We start from the raw sequence: 21,664 nt of genomic DNA, 5'->3' as shown, positions 1-21,664 counted from the left end.
CTCGAAGGCATAATGGAAATAAATCCTCATGAAATAAAGAGAGCGTCTATTAGGCAATGTTTTTTTACAGCCATGGCTACATTTTAAAAAGAAGAATCTTCCATAATTTTGTTGAGGTTCATCCATATTGTTAGAGTGGGGCTGCCATTACACCAAAAGACCAATATGTCAATACTCGATACAACCACTCAACTTAGAGTACATAGAAGGTAGTTAAGCCCTTGCCATGAATCCTGAGGGGAGCGCTAAACAAATTTCTAACAATCTCTCCCTCAACATTACCCGAGGGTTTGAGGATTCAAACTTGTAACCAAGCTCTGATACCACTTGTTAGAGTGGAGTTGCCATTACACCAAAAGACCGATCTGTCAATGTTTGATAAAACCACTCAACTTATAGTACACAGAAGGCAGTTAAGCCTTTGTCATGAATCCCGAGGGGAGCTTTGAACAAATTTCTAACACATTTCTATAAGGAGAAATAGAGTCAATATACAAGGAAATACTCACCATGAGCTGATCTGAGGATGAAAGATGAGCTCGAAATGCACATTTTTTTCAAGTTCAAGCTATGGAAACTCTTATTATTTTCATAGTGGCATTAACAACAAAAATGAGGAGAAGCTCCTTAAAGTCCATCAAATGACTGTCATGGCAGCTAAGAACAAAAAAATCTCCAGCCAAGACAACGTAGGAAGAGGAAAAGATCAAGTATATCTACTGTTTGAACCCAAGAAAATGAAGCAAAAGACTCTATATTTGAGCTGTAAAATGGCTTAAAAAAACATCAAGAAAGCCCTTGCATATCTTCTCATGGCGGCCAGCAAAGAGTAGGGATTCAAATCTGAAGAAAAGTACAGGAGATGCAACTGTTGCAGCCACAAAAAACTCTCCATTTCCTCCTCCCATGGCAGCCCAGCAAGGAAGAAAGATACAAATGATCAAACCTCCAAAAAACACCAGTGAAGCAAGAGGAAAAAGTGCCCAAAAATCTGCCATTAATCCAAAAAACGCCAAGCAATATGTGATATGCAAATAAGCTCCAAAAACTTGTTCAGAAAAAACGCAGATGAGAGAGACCTAGAACAACACAGCAACTCATTTTCTTCTTCAAACCCTCTCGTATTTTTCCCATGGTGACTGCTCAAGCAAAATCAAATAAAATGAAAATGGAGGAATGATATGTTTTAGGTTTTGAAGAAACCTAATATTTCCTCATGTCCATGTGAAGGAAAAGGCTTTTCCTTTATTAATTTTTTGCTAAGTCAATGGAAGGCATTTCTTTTTGTTTTGCCTTTGCTTCATTTCCTTTTCTCCTTCATACTCATGAGAGTGAGTTTAACTTTATGCAAAGTGGCAAAGTGGTGTTTTTGCCCACTTTATTTGAATGTAAATCAATATTAATCAAAGTGATGTTTTATAAATCACTTTATTAATAGTTGGTTCTAAAATATTAAAATGTTATTATTATTTTTAAAACTATAAAAATATTTATTATTTATAATATATTTTATTACTTTTGATGAAATCATTTATCAATAATAAATATATACTATATTAATATTATTAAGTTGATTTAATAATCAATTAAACAATATCAATATAGTTCGTATTTATTATTAATAAATTTATTAAGAATAATAAGTTATAAATTCTCAATAAATATTACAATATATTGAAATAAGTACTTATTTTTGTATTTTAAAATTAATAAATATTTTTTTGCAAAGATTACATAGTGATGGGATGAAAAGTCAGATAGAGTTATTACATTTCAGAGATTTTTGAGCGCTTTTTGAGGGATATGACTGCATTATAAGGACATCTATGATGATATTTTTGGGGCATGACTTTTGAGCCATATCTGCCCCTTTTTGAATACTTTTGATGGGCTCAATTGTGGCCTATAAGACTGGATTTGACCAAGGAGTTGGTGTCTTGCATTTATGATGCAATTAGATGTAAAAATGCATTAGTATGAGCTTGAGGCTCATTTGTAAGGGTTCCATTTTTTATGCAGAGGCAGTTCTGAAGTATTATGTTTGGGTCCATGATATTTTTGCAAATTTCTTTGTAACTGGTTTGATGAGTGTTATTGTACTACCTTTGGAGCTTGAATAAAGAATAGTTTGGGAGCCTATTTTGTATTCATTTGGCTGTCTAAGTCACTGATCTGATGTAATTATTGTGATTTGTTTTGAATTCTTGAGTCTATGTTTCAGTTCAAAAATTGGGATGTAACACAGAGATTAAAGATTGACTACATTAAATAATTGTAAGATAATTAAATAAATATCATTCAAGAGACTAACTAAAAAAAATCGCTGAGTATTTAAATAAACACATCCACTAAATCAAATTAAATAATCACAAAAATAAACAATTCTTGGGAGGCCAAATTAAATATTTACAAAATATTTAAGTCACCATACTCGAGGGACAAATTCAAATATTTACAACAAATATTCTAATTAATAATAGAATCAAATTAAATAATCACCAAATACTTGCATAATTCAATCTAGAAGGTTAAGAGTCATCAACTAAAAAATAAATTTAAAAATTTGTGCTATCATTTAAATAATTATGTCTAAAATCCAAAGTTTCAGTATTTTAGATTATCATGTACTAGTTTAACAATCGACAACTACAAAATTTAAAACCATTAAATTAAAGTAAAATTTATAATGGCAACATTATTAAATCATCTATAAATATTCGAAAATTTGTAAATAATGGCATAGAGGGGTCGTGACATGGTTGTTGTTTTCTTCTTTACAGATTTGACTCACGTTTCAGCTTTCACTACATTTTGGGAAAGGGCGCCTCCATACAGTTTTGTTTTGTTCAGTTTCTTGTATTAAATGCCCCTCCTTTGCTTGTTCGGAAATCTTGAGAGGTTGTTTCACTTCTTGCTATTTGGGTATGAAAAGCATTAATTAATTATTGGGAGTGACAATGATTTGTGTTTCTTTCATCTTCCTCTTCCTTTTGTTGATTCTTGTGCTCATAAGGCTATCTTGTTTGTTGTATTTGTGTTTCAAGATTCCATCTTTCATACAAATCTTGAAGTATTATGAAATGTTTTGCGAGGAAAATTGGTAGATATGCAAGGAGTATATCCACCTCATTCACTCTTGATTTATCATAAATAACTTCTTGAGAAACTTGCCTTCATTTGGCTTCCTTCAGCATGTTTTCTTTGGCTTATGTGTCCCATAGATTTACCAAGTCTTGTATGAATTCATCTTATCTTCCTTGATTGGATAAAATTCTTCAATTTGTTGCCCTATTTATATGGTGATTTCAACCCAACTTCTTTAAGGCAACAATTCCAAATGCTTTTTTGCTAAATGGATATACAATTATCTCAAGAATAGTAAATTAAATTTATACATATATGATTCATACAAGAATAACAGAGTAATTCAAAAGACTTTTCATATGACATGTAGTTTCTTTCAATGCTCTTGGACAGTACTGGAGTAAGGGAGTAGTTCTAACATATGATCCCCTTTCTCAACTAAAAATGAACTATAGAAACTTGACGATGATTCTCCATGAATTCCAACCACTAGCAATTCTGATAACTAATTTAATCAACTGATGAGGCATAATCATACTTGTTGACACACCTTAAGTACAACATTGCTAATATATAACTTAACTATGATGTATTCTATGCTATTTGCACCATAAGTGTTGAATGGCCATGTGATCTAGAACAAAAAACAGGCTTTAACTTCAGTTTGTAATGCATGCTTAAAGAAATCCAATTAGTTCTAGAATTGTTTTAGCTTCTACACTTAAGGGAATGTTATCATTTCTTGTGCTCTTTAAAATCCCTTCCTCATTCAAAGAATGGTGTTTACACACTATTCAGTTGTGTGCTGTCTAAAAAGGGGCAAATTAAACACTAATTTATGTAATAACAAAGAGTTCCAGATTCTCTTAGAGGAGGAGCACTGCAACAACAAATGATCAACTGATTATTCTTCACAAAGACAATGAACACAGTATGGAGGACCATGGAAACCCATATTCCACAAGTTATCTTAGGTAAGAATCTCGCAAGAACCTGCTAATGAAACAAATAATTTCTTTTTGGAGGAGCTTCACTATTCCAAATAAGATCAGTTGGCTTTTCACAAAGAGGAGAGAAATCACTATTACACAATTTAGATTATCCTAAATTAAGCTAATATCGACTAATAGGATTCCCATTCTAGATCAATAATCTTGTTTGAATAATATTTGAATCCTTAGTCTTACCAATTTAAGCTGATTTCTTAAAAGATTTTTTTTTTTTTTGGTTCAAATAAAGGTCTATAAATTGTTTCCATGCTTACAACCAAACACCATTAATCTTAGTTGCATCACAATGGTCCTTGACAAAAGTGCTCCAAGGACCTCAAGGAACAAATGACCGCATTTGAGGTTCTTCCATGCCAAAGAAGCTGCTAAGATATGTAAGACCTATCTAAGAGTCATCCAATAGAGCTTCACCTCCATTATTGATATGCCATGAAATAAATTCAGCTTTGAAATTTCAAGAATATGAAATGACATTCTAGTTTTATGAGGCTCTATGAATGAACCTTGATAAGCTTAGATTTGTGCTTAACAATAAAAACATAAAAATGAAATATGTAATGTTTCCATCATAAAATAATTAATTAATCAAACCTTTGTTCATGGGCCGATTGATTTAGTATATCTCGGACCCATTTTTATTTTATTGTTTCCATAGGTTTGGCTGCCAACTATATTTGTAAACCCTTGGGAAGTTCCTCCAAAGGGTATTTACACACAGTGTGTAGGTAGTAGTTGGTATGCGATTTAGATTATTTTTCATGTACTGCGAATTCCTATTGGAGTTCAGTAGTGTTCGTCATTTCAAAAGTGCAAGATCTTCCCTATTTGGTTTTCTCTGGTTTGGGTGCGATTCAACCCTCACCCTATTCCATCTGTTTGTTTCTCAGCTTGGATTTGACAAATCTAAACAATATTCATATTAGCAAATATACATATTCTCTAGTGAGGTGCAATGTCTTAGATTTCGTTTGTGTTTGGTGAAGGTACTGTGTATTCAACTTCCATTAATATTTGTTTCATCACTCTTCCCCACCATACTTGTCCACCTTTGGATATCTCAACTCCATACACCCTTCCATCCTCTCTGTACGGACATCCCTCCATCATCCTATTTGTGTCTTGTTACTGTATGACATTCCCTAATCACTGTATGACCCCCACCACAACTACCATATGACCTCCACTATCGTAAGGCCTTGCTACATCATCGTACGACCTTGTTACACTACCTTATGGCCCTGCTCCACTATCGTACGATATTACTCCACCACCATACGACCTTGCTCCATACCTTCCGTACGGCCTTTTCTGTTGTGTTTAGTCTGCTTCCATATTATTGTACGACCTTCCTATAGTACATAGACAACATCGTACCACCAGCTAATCTCCTTGGAAGTGATGTCAGGAACGGATCATTACAGTGGTATTAAAACTAGCCATCCTGCCAGCCTATGGACAGTGAATGGGAGTTTATAGCCGGAAGAGAAGAAGATTTCATTTACTTGATAGAATGGTAGAACAAGAACCCACTGCTGCAGAACTCATGGCTACTAAGAGATCTTTCGAGGGATCAGGTGTAGATCAATGATAGTCAGCGACTTATGGAAGAAACTCTTAGGAAATTGGTAGACAATAAAATATCCGGTGAACAAAATGGTCATAGCGCAGACTTGGTGTCGGATAAGGAAAACCTTCATCCAGTACGCTCTCGACCTTCCATGTTGTTTTTCCCTGCACGGATGGAGGTACCACACGGAGGAAAGTAGACAACCTTTGAGGAAGTTCAAGGACAATTGAGAGAAGACTACAAGAATGCAAATTTGGAGGAGGATATATCCTAGAAAGATTACACAGAACTAAGAATGAGATATTCCGAAGGCGAAAACCGAGGATATTTTAACGATGATCTCAAAAGAAAGTTGAGTAAGATAAATCTATCACCATTTGACAGATCCGGATCCATATCTGCTCAAGCATGGGTAATGACAGCCGATACTTACTTGCAACTTAATCCAATGTAAGAAGAAGCAATCAACTTTGCAGCACTACACTTTGAGGGAGTGGTGCATGAATGTGGCATCATGGCACCATCACACTAGGGCATGACCAAATAAATACTTATGCAGAATTCGCTAAAAGATTGATAAATTGATTTGATGGTAAAGATCCGAAACTTAATTTCAAAGAATTGACACAACTAAGGAAAACTAGATCAATTGACCAATACATCACAGTATTTCAGAAACTCTTTGTTTTGGTCACAGACATTTCCGAAAGGAGACGGATAGTGCTCTTCATGGACAGACTGACGAAACCACTGAGAAGTTGGGTAAAAGTTTTCAATCCTACCACCCTTTCATAGGCTATAAAAAAGGCTCAGTGCATGGCATCATCATTGACATCATCCTCTCAAGGTTACTCACACTCCAAACTGCCAGTATTTCCGAAGGACAAAGATATCAAACCTTTGCTGAAGAAGTCTTTGTTGGATGAAGCTACTAGATAAGAGCTACAAAGGAAGAAATTATGCTTCAATTGCAAGGGACCATGGGAGCCTGGGCACAGATGCCTCGGTGAAGGAAAAATACACTATATTGAAGTCATATCGAATGATGAAGATGATCAGGAGGATCTACCCATAGAAGACAACCATCCCCATGAGGACACCAAAATGGTTAATTTGAACTGTACGAAGAGAATTGCAACATTGGTATGACGTGAAGGAACCATCGCCTTAGTCGAGAGCTCGAGATGTATAGTATTTCGTGTACAGGGAACCCTTAAAGGACAAAGCGTCATGGTGATGCTCGATAGCGAAGCCACTCTAAACTTCATAAACTCATCTTTGGTGAAACAAATGGGTCTACATACTGAGATGCATGCGGGATTCCAGGTCAAGGTCACCAGAGGGACACTTTTGCCCTGTACGCACCTTGTTCCCCAACTGAGTATCACCATGGCTAACCACACTGTGACGGGGGATTTCTTTATAGTGGACCTAGATAATATAGAGGTTATTCTGGGCATAGAGTGGATGGAGACACTTGATAAATACACTCAGAGCTTCAAACATATGGTCTTCTCTTTTATTGTTGATGGGAAAAAAGGTTGTTCTCTGTGGAATGACCAACAAGGGACCGAAGGAAGTTTCAATAGAGTGGATGGAGGCAATTTTTTGGCATGATGACATTGCATGGGCTATACATTGTTTAGTTTTGGTGGAACCTATAAAAGGACAACAGACCCCCATAGGGATGATGATTTTCAAAATATTTTGAGTACCTATGATAAAGCTTTTATAGACATTCCTCCCAACATACCTCCCCATTGCGGGTTTGAATATACCATCGAGTTGGAAGATGGCACCAAACCAGTTATCACCACGACATACCGTCATCTTGAGAAATTCAAAGATGAGATCAAGAAGACAATTCAAGAGCTGCTCAAGAAAGGATGGATCCATCCCAGCTCTAGCCTTTTTGCATCATCAGTGGTTTTGGTAAAAAAGAAGGATGGGACAATGTGCATGTGTGTGGACTACCGTGCATTGAATAAGAAGATAATAAAAAACAAATACCCTATTCCTAGGATCGATGAATTGTTGGATGAGTTGCATGGTGCGATTTATTTTTCTAAAATAGATTTTTGTTCTCAAAAACCATCAGATCTGCATGCGGGAAGATGTAGAGAAGAAGGCTTTCCATTGTCACTACGGGCATTATGAGTTCCTAGTCATGCCGTTTGGATTAATGAATGCACCAACTACTTTTCAATCTTGCATGAATCGCATCTTCAACAAACAACTATGTAAGTACTTGCTGGTATTCTTTGATGATATCCTTATTTACAAAAAAACTTGGGAAGAACACCTAAAACACTTAAATGAAGTCCTAGGGATCATGAAGGCTCATTCCTTGTTCGCTAAGCAATCCAATTGTGAATTTGGAATGACTAAAATATTATACCTAGGGCATGTTGTCAACAAATATGGAGTGCAGGTCCACCAAGAGGAGATTCAAGCTATCCTGGATTGGCCCCCACCTAGATTGCTCTTTGAGTTGCGAGGGTTATTAGGTTTGTGCAATTACTACCAGAGGTTTGTAAATGGTTTCTCTCAACTCAGTGTACCATTAACAAATCTAACTAAGAAAGGCTCCTTCCAATGGAATGAAAGAGCGCAACGTACTTTTGATAAATTAAAAGAAGCATTGAGCACTTGTCTGGTTCTCGCCTTACTTGATTTCACACAACCATTCATCCTAAAGTGTGATGCATCTAGAGAGGGAATTGGCACAGTATTAATGCAAAATAGACACCCTATAGCCTATGAGAGTTGAAAACTTACAAAAGCGAAGCGTCTATATTCCATTTATGACAAAGAGATGTCGGCCATCATGCATGCACTAACCAATTTCCAACAGTATTTGGTAGGCACCAAGTTTTTTGTTCGTATCGATCATAATAGTTTGAGATATTTTCTGGAGGAACGGGATCTAAATGAAGGCAACAAAAATAGGTAAGTAAGATTTAGGCTTTTGATTTCAACATTGAATATGTGAAGGGGAAGAACAATGTGTTTGCAAATGTCTTGTCAAGAAAACCTGCCATCTATTTACTATCTCAGATCTCAATTGATTGGAAAGCACACTTATTGGCGAGGCAAAAAAAGACTTTTCTTGCAAATATCGGAGATAAATCGGTAACTTCTGAAGAAAATATTGCGAATTTAAAAAATGACAAATTTAATTTAAAATGCTTTTTTTTTTTGCAAAATTTGATAAGGAGATGCATCTAATGAGTCAGTAAATGAGTAAAAAAACCAAAAAAGTTGATCTAGATATTATATAAATGCAATACATAACAAAATCTGATCCTCATATGGAATGTTGATGGCTGACAACCATAGTTAAAGACTTTGAAGTTTGAAGCAAACTAAAAATAGCAAATAATCATTGTAAAAAGATAAATAAATACAAATGTCAAGTACAATATGAAATTAGTCTGCATCTTCCTCTTCCTAGTAGCTCTACTAAAAACTATGGGAGTGGGAAGCGGTCTAGCCCTAGTAGTCCACTTCGGCTGTGGTTGTAGTTGTCTCAATATCAATCCTAGATGTAGTTGGTGTTGGCGCTAGCAATGACTCATCTTCTATATCCTCACTCTCAGTGTCCTAATTGTCCTCACTCTCACTGCCCTCCTAAATGTCATCCAATCTCGGTGCAAAACCACCCTCTTTTGAATCGATATTTTCTTCAAAAATCTCTTTGAATCCACTTCAAATCCACTTGCAATAAATCTACAAGGCTTCCAATAACTATTTTTCTCCACCAAACCTTTCTCTCCTCCAAAGGCTACAAATTTTAAAATGGCCACTAAATGGTATCTCATTGGGCTACTCGTGAGATTTTTTCAACTTCTCCGGAGAAGTATGGCACTTCTTGACTGAGATTTTGGTGCGAAAACTTGTATTTTCTCGCCACTCCGAACTTCTCACAAGAAGTTGATTTATCGGCCACTTATTGACGCTATTTTGAACTATGGGTGGAATATTCTAGAAACGCATTTGCATGTAAGCTAATGGATGATGACACTTAGGATGACCAATACAAGGTGGTGGATGACATCATTTACTATAAGGATCGGATATACTTGGTGTGCCTAAATTGAAACTGAAGCAGAAAATCATGAAGGAAATACATGACTCACCCTTAGCCGAACACCCAGGGTTTCTCAAAATCGATAGAGAGCTCAGGGAGAGGTTTTCATGGAAGGGACTTAAAGGAGATGTATTGCAGTATGTACGGGAATGTGTAGTTTGTCAACAAAACAAATCCGAACACATGTTACCTGTTGGGTTACAACGGCCCTTGCCTATACCAGAACGGAAGTGGAAAAACATCTCTATGGACTTCATCACCAGACTTCCTAAAGTAAACGAGAAGGATTGTATCTTTGTGGTGGTGAACAGGCTAACGAATTATGCACACTTCTTCGCCATCCCCTCAAACTTTTAGGCTACACAGGTAGCAGACTTATTTTTCAAATAAGTTTTTCATCTACATGAATTACCCTAAAACACTGTTAGTGATAGGGATGGTCAGTTTATCAGTATTTTTTGGACAAAATTGTTTCGGTTGGCAGGAATAGACTTGTCACCAAGTATTAGCTACCACCCTCAGACAAACGAACAAACATTGATTGTGAACAAATTGCTAGAAGGCTATCTCTGGAACTATGTTTCGGCACAACAATGGGCATGGGTCAAATGAATGCATATGGGGGAATACTGTTATAATACCACTTATCTCATGTCCATTGGGATGACACCTTTCAAAGCACTATACGAGTATGAACTCCTTTCATTTATCAACATGGTGCTGGGTGACAATTGTGCACAAAGTGCGAGGGACTGGCTTCAGGAAGAAGAAGACATCCTAAGACTCTTGAAGGAGAACTTACAAAGGGCACAAAATCAACAAAAATGTGCACTGACAGACACTAAATTGAGAGAAGTTTCGAAGTGGGAGACTTGGTCTATCTCAGACTCCAATGGTACATGCAATCCTCATTAAAGGTAAAAGGGAAAGAAAAATTGAAGCCAGGTTTTTATGGTCCTTATCGTGTAGCTCGTCACATCGGAGAAGTTGCCTACGAACTAGAACTTCCAGAAGGGAGCCGCATCCATAATGTCGTCCATGTCTCCCACCTGAAGAAAGTCGTGGGGCAGAACATCGCAATAACTATAGATCTTCCACCGCTCAATGAAGAAGGGAAGCTCGTATTGGAATTGGCCAAGATCATGAATGTGTGTAAGAAGATTGCGAAACCCTACCCTGAGGGAATACTTGGTACGTTGGAAACAATTGCCATTGGATGACGCAACTTGGGAAGGTGAACACATTCTGCAGCATCTGGCATTGCATTTGCTTGAGGACAAGCAAATTTTGGGACAAAAGGACTGTAATGTTTCTGTCATAGAATAATTAATTAATCAAACATTTGTTCATGGGAAGATTGATTTAGTATATCTTAGACCCATTTTTATTTTATTGTTTCCGTAGGTTTGGCCATCGGCTATGTTTGTAAACCCTTAAGAAGTTCCTTTGAAGGGTATTTAAGCACAACGTGTAGGTAGTAGTTGGTATGCGATTTTGATTATTTACCTTGTACCGCGAGTTTCTGTTGGAGTTCAGTATTCTTTGCCATTTTGGAAGTGAGATCTTCCTTATTTGGTTTTCTTCGGTTTCAGTGGGATTCAATCCTCACACTATTCCGTTTGTGTATTTCTTGACTCGGATCTAGCAAATGTGAACAATATTCATTTTAGCAAATATACATATTCTCCATTGAAATGCAATTGCTTGTATTGGATTTCGTCTATGTTTGGTGAAGGTATTGTGTATTCAGCTTCGATTAATATTTGTTTCATCACTCTTCCCCATCGTACCTGTCCACCTTTGGATATCTCAACTCCATACTCCCTTCCATCCTCCCCATATGAACATCCCTCCATCATCTTCTTTGTTTCTTGCTACCGTACGATATTCCCTAATCACCATATGGCCCCCCACCACAACTACCGTACAACCTCCTCCATTACTATATGACCTTGCTACACCACTGTATGACCTTGCTACACCACCGTACAACCTTGCTCCACTACCGTATGACATTACTCCACCACCATATGGCCTTGCTCCATACCTTCTGTACGGCCTTCCTATAGTACACAGACAACACCATACGGCCAGCTAATCTCCTTGGAAGTGACGTCGGCAATGGATCATTACAAAAGTATCTTTATAGTGATAAGGAAACTTGAGAACTTAAGAAGAAATAAACAAGAAAAAATATCTGAATTCTCCTCTTTTACCACCTGACTAAGAGCATCAAGATATATTACGTTTATGTACTAGCAATCTAGCACACTTAATCAGCATGTAAATCTGTTTGCAATTTTCTTGGTATCATTTATCAAACATCACAGGGGGAAATCACAGCTCTTCAATTTCTTAATGTGTTATGTTCACATCTAGATTTCAGGGTTCATTGGACGTAGTTTGATTTTTTTCAATTTCTGGCCATTTCATTGGAAATCAAGTATTCTTCCCTTTGGTAATTGTGATTTGAATATCTCTCCAGGTGAACACAGTCACTGGTAATGTAATGCCTGCCAGCTTTGATAGAAGTGCAAGATGTCCTGACGAAGTTGTCCGAAGACTTAGAGTATCCTTTTCGTTCGAAGATTCCACTTGGGAAGGCCGTTTGCTGGAAACATATGATACACACTCTGATAGATTTGTCATCACCCCTTGTAAGTGGTAAGGCAATCTTTACGTTGTAGTTTCATTTTAGCTCTTCAATTTTGTGATGGATTTTCTTAAGGTCACTGATAATAAATATTAATGAGTGTAATACATTTCTCCTTATCCCCTGGTCAATCTAGAGTGGTCACATTTTCAAATTCTTTGTGGTCACCAACAATTCATTTTTTCATTTTTAGTTTGGTTTATGTATTTTTATGTCATCAAATTTCCTATATTTTCACCCAACTATTTCTGAAACAAGGAGCTCTTACTAGCACTTAAAATTGCACAATTATTTCCCAGTTTCTGCCAAGAAATCTGACTTCCCTTTTTTGACAGATCATTCGATTTATAAAAACATGACCATGCTGACGCTAAAATTCTTCCTTAGCTGGACCAAATTGAATTAAGGAAGAAAATTAATGTTTAACTTCACTCTTTCGTGAACTGAGATGGTCTTTCCTTAAAAGAGTAGAATTCTAGTAGGGCATGCTTTCTAGTTTATCCAATATTTATGAGTTATTTTCTCTGACTTCAAGCCATTTTATCACTTGAAATACATCATCAGTCATTAATACTCTGGTTTTTGTTCTCAAACTGTTTGATGATAATTGAATTTCCCCCATCATTTATTCTATACCTGTTCAGCTATAGTCATGTTGACATTTGTTTTATATTTTGGGTTACTGGATAGCATCTAATTCTTCCATAGTTAGTATTCAAAAGACTAAAAGCAAATATTACAAATTTGATTAGTTAAATTTTTCTTAATTCTGAAGCATTTTGGCATTTAAATAAATTACATGGATCAGCCTTGGTCAGATTATACTCCAAGTCATAGCAATGCTTGACCCTAGATAAAATTTAAAAGTGTCTTTTTATGCTGATTGTGACTGTCACTATCTGTTGATGTGGGTTTTATGACTCACCAAACAGTAGAACAAAATACCGAAATATCTTATCCTCTCTTGAATAAAGTCTTGTGTATGCTAAGATTGCTAGAAGATCATACAATGACTTCAAGGTTCCTTTAATGCCAGGTCTTGACTGTGGATAAGATCGGTGGTTGATGTGATTTGCTGATGATCACAAGGGGCCTTACGTGTTTATTCATATTCATTTCAAGCCATACTGGATGTGGCAGCTATCTTAAGGTTTTGCAACGAAGTGCTTTTTTGCGAGTTTTCACAGAATATGCATAAATTCAATAAGGTAGGATCCAGGAATTCTATTCTAATCCTAAGGGCAGTGATAACAATAAATAGTACTATAGTGGACAAATTCCTCAATTTACCGAATTCCGCTTTGCCAAGTTATACTACAACTATACGTGAATTGGTGCAATCTTCAAGGGTTATGCTAAAGATTTTCATATCACCGCATACGCCATCATAAAGAACAATGTATACGAATGATAGAAGTTAAGCATATGCATGAAAGGGGTTTAGGCTAACTTTACACGACAAGTTAGAATCACTAAAACGTCAAAAGTATGAACCAAAGGAATTCATCAATACACCATCATATTCTTCATTGTAATCACCACACATTGACTATGCTAAACTTAATCTAATTGAAGAAATTTAGGAAAACAAGCAAGCACTAAGACACATCAAGTATTCACCAAACTTCAATGAAAACTTTATTATCTCAGCAGCTCATAGCAACAATCTCATAAAAATCTCCCTTTTCAAATGAGAAATGAGGCCTTTATATAGGTCCTCGATTACAACGGGTTGCCCGGATGATCACAATAACCGATGGCCAAGATCGTGCCACATCAGCCCTAATTAGAGTTAGGGCAATGGAAAGGAATCTACATTAATGCCACAAGAAATCCACTACTATAGTGGGTAATAAATGCCCACTATGCATGCTCATTTAAGGAGTGGGGTGTAATAAATGATCCCTATGCGCACCCACTATGCATTTAATGCATCTATCCTTGATTTTTTCGGCTGAAAGATCGAAATCGATCTAACACTGTTTCCAACTCCTCTCTACTGATGCTTGGTGCAGATTCTTGCTTGAATTCTAGAACTGCAATTGCTCTTTTTGCTTTTCCCAAGCTTTCATCCCAATCTGGTAGTAAGTCCTTGGTAGTGTGCATTGTATTTGAGAAGATGGAGAAGTTCTCAAAATCATCTCTTCCATATACATTTAGTTGAAAGATTTCCTCTAACTTGACTTTCAGATTATCAATTGTCATCTCTTCTTCCGCCAATCTCTGTGATAACAAGGATGCAACTGCATTTGATATTCCTTGCTTGACGTTATCAACAATCTTTTTCCATCGACTAGATTCCTTGGTAAAGCTCTCAAACATTTCCTTAGCCATGATCATTGCACTGTACCATCGAATAAAATCATAGACATCCCCCTCGTTGATAACTCGACCATCAATCAATTCTTGCTTTAGGGTATCCATCAGATTCTGAATGTCAGCAATCACCTCTTCTTGGTAAATATGCTCATCCACCCATGATTCCTCCATGCACTGGATCCTAGAGATTGCAGTCAATGCCCTATTGTGCCCTTGCACTAATTCTTCTGCATGTTTGAAGGCTACCTCCTGAATTCCTTTGATCCAAATCTTTGCACCCTGAGCAATTTGCTTGATTCTGTCAATATCACCTACCACTTCACTGGAAACACCTGTTGGAGGGACAAATGATGGACCTTCCTCTCTTACTAGATGAGGCAAGTTATTGATGTACTGACATAAGGCCCAAATTTCTCTTTTCTGCGTTTTATACCCTTCTACTTTCTTCAACCTATCCTTCAAAGCCTGTGTGGAGTCATCAAATTCTTCCAATATTTGCTCTCGGGAGGCCTGACCAAGATTTACTTCCGTAACATGATATTCATCTGGAGCAATCTGATTTTTTCCTTTGTCAACTGTGGGAGTCGCAATCTGCAAGATTCTGGATCTCGATTCTCCTCTGATGAATTTAGTATATCTTTTTGCTTTACCTTGTTCTTTTGATTGGTTTGATCGGTCCAAAATTTCGTGTAATTCAATAGCTGGATCAACCTCCCTTTGTTGACGCAATTGAATTCGTTGCCTCAACCATTCTAGAATGGGTATACTTTGTGCCCCTGGAATTACCAATTGTTCTTTCCTTTGGACTGCACGAATGTCAATCTCCTCTTCACCTCCTGGACTATCCATCGTAACCTTAGGAACTATGGCCTCGGTACTTGGAAGATGTATTGCTACTCCTGGGGTTTCTTCCTCTAGTGGACCATCTCCATCATTAATCATTTCTCGCTCTAAGATCGTAGCAAGACTTTCTTTTGTAGCAATATCTTGATCTCTCCCTCTTTCTTGCATGGACTTTTCATAGGCATTTATGAATTGGCCTATCCAAATTCTCTTCTTGCTCAAATCTCCTTATACTTGTCCTTACATCCTGCCTTTCAAAAGTTTCTATCTCTTAGACACTTGGAGTTCGACTTGGAGAAGAGGGAGAATCTCCATGTTTACCTCCTTCCCTTTCTTGGTTCCTACATCTTCGGATGGAGTTCCCCTTTCTTCAACAGTTCCTTCAGATATTTGTCTTGATCTTTCATCCTTAAGTGGTCTATGGCCAAGCAATCTATATGTGAATCCATTAGCTGGTGCAACTAATCTTTCAACCTTATGCTTGATCCACCACTTTGTAAAATCTAAGACTGGTTCTGAAAGAGCTTCGAGATCTGTAATTTCTTTCTTCTTCCAATCAAATGGTTGAGCTGTCATTTTGGGATTGAATCCCTTTCACATCACGTTTGGGTCCTCCTCCATTTGATCAGGAACCTTGAATATGTTGCATGTTCTAATAATGTTCAATGGTAGTCTTTGGATAAAGCCGAAGGCGGAAGAAGTGGAGCTCATCTGATGATTTCTCTGCAGCTTTTAGACATGGGCATACCACAGTTTTCCCTTCTCCTACGGAAATTGGAAACTGCAATCCCAACTTCTTCTTTCCTTTTTGAATCTTGTCATAGGCTGTAAGTTGTCGAGTAAGCTCTAACAAGACCATCTTGTCCGTTGGATACCTGGGAAGTTTGTATGGTTCCGTGGAGAATCCTTGAACTCGGATGTATGAAAAGGTAGGAAACTGAATGAACCAGGCGCCATATTCCTCGACCAACTTCATTGCACCCATTCACATTCTTATATGTGGCCTCTTTTGTAGTGTTCTTACTATGCGCATGGCAAATATATCATTAACCCTCATGTAATCATCCTTTGAATACAAATGCAACTGTGGGTAACATTCATGGACTTTGAGGTGTTGGGTTCTGCTTCCAATCGGTCCTTTGCATCATAGTCCATCATAATTTGTCCTCCGTGTTAGCATGTAGATGACATAGGAGCTCATGTAAAATTTCCTTGTATGCTCTAGATTCATCAATTGTTCATTTAGATTATCACTTATGAGCCCAACCCAATCTATTCTGTTGCCTTCCTCCATTACCTGCTCAACAAAATACCACATCCAAGATTCAAACCTATAAGAATAAGGCATGCCAAATATGCGACTCAACATCATGACCATGTCACTATATTCCCTCTGCAAGTCAAGCCATACTATTTCCTTAGGAATCTTGGAATGATGTGATCTATTCTTTTTCAACCATCTTTTGTTGACTATTTCTTCACAGAAATTGATTCCAGACGCGTAGATTCTCAGTGCTTGCTCTTGTGTTTTTGTAACCATCCTTGGATTTGAAGGAATTCCAAATGCTTTAGAAATGGATGCCGGAGAAAAATTTGCCAGAATATTTCGTTCAGAATCCTGGATGGTTCTGTCTGTAGGACTGTAGTGCTTGGTACATTCTACGATTAACTCTGGATGCTGAAAAGGAGGGAAACCAGCTGCAGCAAAAATTCCACTTCTCACAATTCTTGTGGCTAGGTGTGTCGGGTGATAGTCATTGTATCCGAGCATTCTCCGGTTGAAATCTTTCAAATCAAGGCTGCTGAGGCTTGTATCTCCGATTTCTGCCCATTTTGACACAATTTTGGATTCAAGATAGAATCCTCTCTTTTCATTCTTTATCAATTGTCCTCACATTTCTCCTGTTCCCCTAGGCTTTGCCATTCTCCTTTCCTGCAAAAGAAAAAAAAAAAAGTACACACATAAGACTATGCAAGGAAAGTATTAAAAACAACGGATACAACTTGAAGATTTTTGGATTTTCCCCAAAATTTCCACTCCTTTCAAGATTCAATTTTTAACACTTCCACGAGAAATATGAAATTTCACAACTCACTACAAAGAAAATTCTTTTCTGATAGGATTCAAAATCTTCTGTCATGAATTCCCAGAAAAGTCCTCAACAATTTCAGAAAATTTCTCAAAAAATCCACTTCCTTGAACTCCTTGAATCTTACTCCTATTCTTGATTTGCTCTTCAAGTTTCTGTGTGAGCTTGAATGAATGAGAGGGTATCTTATATAAATCATTCTTCAAAAGATGCTTTTAAAGCTACAAACTAAAATTAGGCAATTGCTTTACCTGACCATCAAGGTTTCCATCTTTTGTGCCACTAGTCGCTTTTTTGCTGTTTGATTCAAAAAGTTGCTATTTTTGATCCTTTTAACTTCATGATGAAGCTAAGTATTTCTTATTCCATTTTGATTTTTTTTTACTTTTATTAATTAAATATCAATTAAAAAATCAATATTTAGTTAATTTCCATATTTAAATAAGAAAAAATCAAATTTATTTGCAACTTTTTCTCCACTTTTATTTTTTGGGTTATTATTCAAAAAAAATCAAATTAAATATTAGTAAAACTAATATTTAATTTTTTTTATGTAAATCCAAAAAATAATCTTTTTGAAGGAAAATCGTTTTTTTTTTTTTTTCTCTGAATCCAACTTTCACTTTACAAGGAATTTCATTCTTTTCCTCTAAATTTTGGATTTTTTCTCAAAATTTTCAATATTCCCGCTTTTCACAATTTTTTTGACAAATTTTGCGCTCCAATCAATTTACGGGAGCGGGTTTTTTATGAAATGAAGGATTTTATCCTTCATCACAATATTCCTCCATTTCCTCAAAACTGCGCTCAATGATTTTCGGAGTCGGACTTTTTGAGGAATGAAGGATTCTACTTCATCAAAATATTCCTCCATTTCCTCAAAACTGCGCTTAACGCTTTATGGAAAAAGCTGGCTTTTTCTCAAATGAAGGATTTTATCGTGAAGTCTTCTGTTTCTCTTTCCTCAATGTTGTTATCTGCTTTCTCAATACTCTTGTTAATGATTCTCTCAATGACATCATCTGAAAGACTCGTGCCTTCCACATTTAGGCTTTCCAGTGCATCATGCCCACTAACATCAAGATATTTAAGGTGTCTGAGTTTAGAAAAGCATGTAAGAGTCTTCAATGCTCGGCAATCCATCAGCTTTAGTCTTATCAAACTGTCCACCAAGCCTTCAACGCTTGTCAAACATAGATTGTTGGACAAATCAACAGTCTCGAGGTTGGGACAAATAGGTTTGGCTTGAGGAATATACACCTGGGTTATGCGGCTATCTCTTATGATAAGATTTGTTAAACAAATTGCATTCTTCCAATTAGAAACCCTCATAGAAAGATTGCCAAGATCATATGCTCCATGATTTGCGGATCAGGCTTTTTCTAAAATGAAGAATTTTGTCCTTTGACTATTCCTTTGCAGAGCTGAATAAGATTGAAATCAGATTTAGAGTTGGGAAATCACAAGAATCCACACATGTTTTGAACTCCTGCAAAACCACACGCCTGCAGACCTCCTGGACATCTCTATATATATCTTTCTGTAACATCTTCTTTAAATATTTCTCCACTATTTCTCGATTTTCCGATAAACTCAAGTCCCCATTTTTTAATAAGAGACACCATTTCTTGGATACTCTTCTCCCCATGAAGCCTCGCTGTTAAATCTGGTGAAAATTTCGGACTCAATCTGTCACATTTCTGATTCTCTGCACAATAAGTTCTCATGAATACTTTCTATTGCTACTTCAATTTTCCTCATCTCAAGCTCAACACCTTCAACCTTGCAATTGCTTCCCAGCAGTGCCTTTACATTTTTTTCCATGATTTGTGGGTCGAGCTTTTTACCAAATGGAGGATTAAATCTTTTTCCAATATTCCTCCATTTCCTCAAAACTGCGCTCCATGAATTGTGGAATCGGGCTTTTTACCAAATGGAGGATTAAATCTTTTTCCAATATTTCCTTCACTCCTGCTGACTTGCGCTCGTCGCTTTATGAAAAGTGGGATTTTTGAGGAATGAAGGATTCTCCTTCATCACAATATTCCTCCATTTCCTCAAAACTGCGCTCCATGATTTTCGGAGTCGGACTTTTTACCAAATAGAGGATTAAATCCTTGTCTTCGCTGACATGCGCTCTACAGAATAAGGAAATAGTTGGCAAATTGAAAAAACAGAAAGGGGGTCCCAGGCTTGGGCGATGATGTGACTGATCGTCACAACACTATCTAATTGCTAGTTGCTATTTTTAAAACAGAATCACTAAAACCCAGTATAGTTGGACAGCTTTGATTTTATCTTTTATAAATTTATAATTCCATAGATTTCATAGCAGTATCAAGTCATGCTAATATCTTACTGTTATAAAATGTATAACCTTTTATGCTGTTCACGCAAAGTCAACACAAAAAATAATTTCTCATCTGATTGCTTGGATGCAAATGCTGGTTTTCTATATCTGGCATCTCTATGTTTATTGGCAAGAATTCAATTCATTTTTGAAGTGAAATTTATAAGTGACAGCCCTTTGTTCATACTTTGTAAATATTCTGACAGTTATCCAACTGTTCACCTCAATTTCACTTGGGGGGTTGGGAGTGGATGATGAGTGCCCCACCTCAAAGAGTGAAAAATTCACACATTGTAGATGTAGTTCACAATATTAATCATTTGGGGGAAGAGCTACTGCAAAATAGGATTTACTTTGACCTTTTGCCACTCAAACAAATTATCTAAATGGGGAATGCTATTCTGCTGAAAACAAAAAATGTAATATTTTGAATGTATGAATTAAGTCATCATGTATACATTTGTAATTCTGAGGTATCTTCATTTTTCAATGTTGGAAGGAGGCCTACATGGAAATATTATGCAGCTGAACTTCTGGAGCTTTCTGACTCTCAACTCTTGCTTCAGTGTTCAACTTCGCCTGATGCAGAGAGCCCAGATTTTGTAGAATCAGAAAGACGGTATGTAGCTCTTGACTGCCAATGTTTATTCAGACATCTTTCTCCTTTCAAATCATAAAAACTCTTTCATGATTTTTTTCCATCTCATATGTTTTGAGAATTTGGACATTGTCAATATGATTTGTTATCTGAAATAAAGTCAGTAAACTAATAAGTCCATTCAAGGGGAGATTTTGATACTAAATACCTAGAGTTACTATACATCACACCGCACTGATAGTCACTGTGAAAAAGTAAACATAATAATACATTAGTATATTTTTTTCATCGACTGTCATCTAAGCCATCTTTGGCCAAAAATGAGGTCAGGTAACTCAATTTACATATATACACATATTTTTTGAGGAAACCACATTTATTTAAGCTACAAATAAGAAATAAATTATATACATACATATGTGTGTGTAATTGAGTTATCTGACCTCTTTTTTGGCCAAAGATAGGTTTAGATGATAATAGATTAAAAAAATCTACTAATGTATTATTATGTTCACTTATTCACAGAGACTATCAATGCAGTGTGATTTATAAAAAAAATTAATATATTGTCATCTAAGCCATCTTTGGCCAAAAATGAGGTCAGATAACTCAATTTACATAAATAGATTTTGAGGAAACCACATTAATTTTAGCTGCAAATAACATTGAAATCATATATATAAAACCAAGGTAGGTTAGTGGAACTCATGTACAATCATTTACATTAGGAAAGTAATGAAGTAAAGAGATCTATAGTTAGGATATTAGAGTAATATTGCACACTTAATGTAGAATCAAGATAGAACAATGCAAATTCCAAGCTACTCTTCAACATCTAGCTGCACTTCTGTTAAGAGTGAAAGAGCATGTAAACCAAACAAGAAGAGAACAACAAATCTTTTGCCAACACCCTCTTAATACCATGGATGTTCTCAACACTGTTGATGGAGAGGATGAATATAAGTCCATGGGGATCTAGTAGCACAACCTTCTTTGCCCTCCAATTTTCTGCTCTTTAAGTTTAAAATGGCGTAGGGATGGTTGATTTATAGATTTGATG

General features: G+C 36.4%; 1 protein-coding gene across 3 annotated transcripts in view; it reads left to right on the top strand.

Moving 5' to 3' along the window:
- The window catches only part of LOC149563107 (protein N-terminal asparagine amidohydrolase family protein), a 244,334-nt gene that overhangs the window by 159,360 nt on the left and 63,310 nt on the right, over nucleotides 1-21,664 (top strand). For all 3 annotated transcript variants that reach the window (XM_089826531.1, XM_089826532.1, XM_089826533.1), the window contains exons 8-9: nucleotides 12,237-12,415; nucleotides 20,506-20,625. In XM_089826531.1, the coding sequence (XP_089682657.1) occupies nucleotides 12,237-12,415; nucleotides 20,506-20,625 (299 nt within the window). The remainder of the gene's footprint in view (nucleotides 1-12,236; nucleotides 12,416-20,505; nucleotides 20,626-21,664) is intronic.

This window comes from Cupressus sempervirens, chromosome 4, assembly GCF_028749045.1.
Source record: "Cupressus sempervirens isolate cs-2001-9-10 chromosome 4, ASM2874904v1, whole genome shotgun sequence".
Lineage (NCBI taxonomy): Eukaryota > Viridiplantae > Streptophyta > Pinopsida > Cupressales > Cupressaceae > Cupressus > Cupressus sempervirens.
This window is presented reverse-complemented; position numbering and strand designations above follow the sequence as displayed.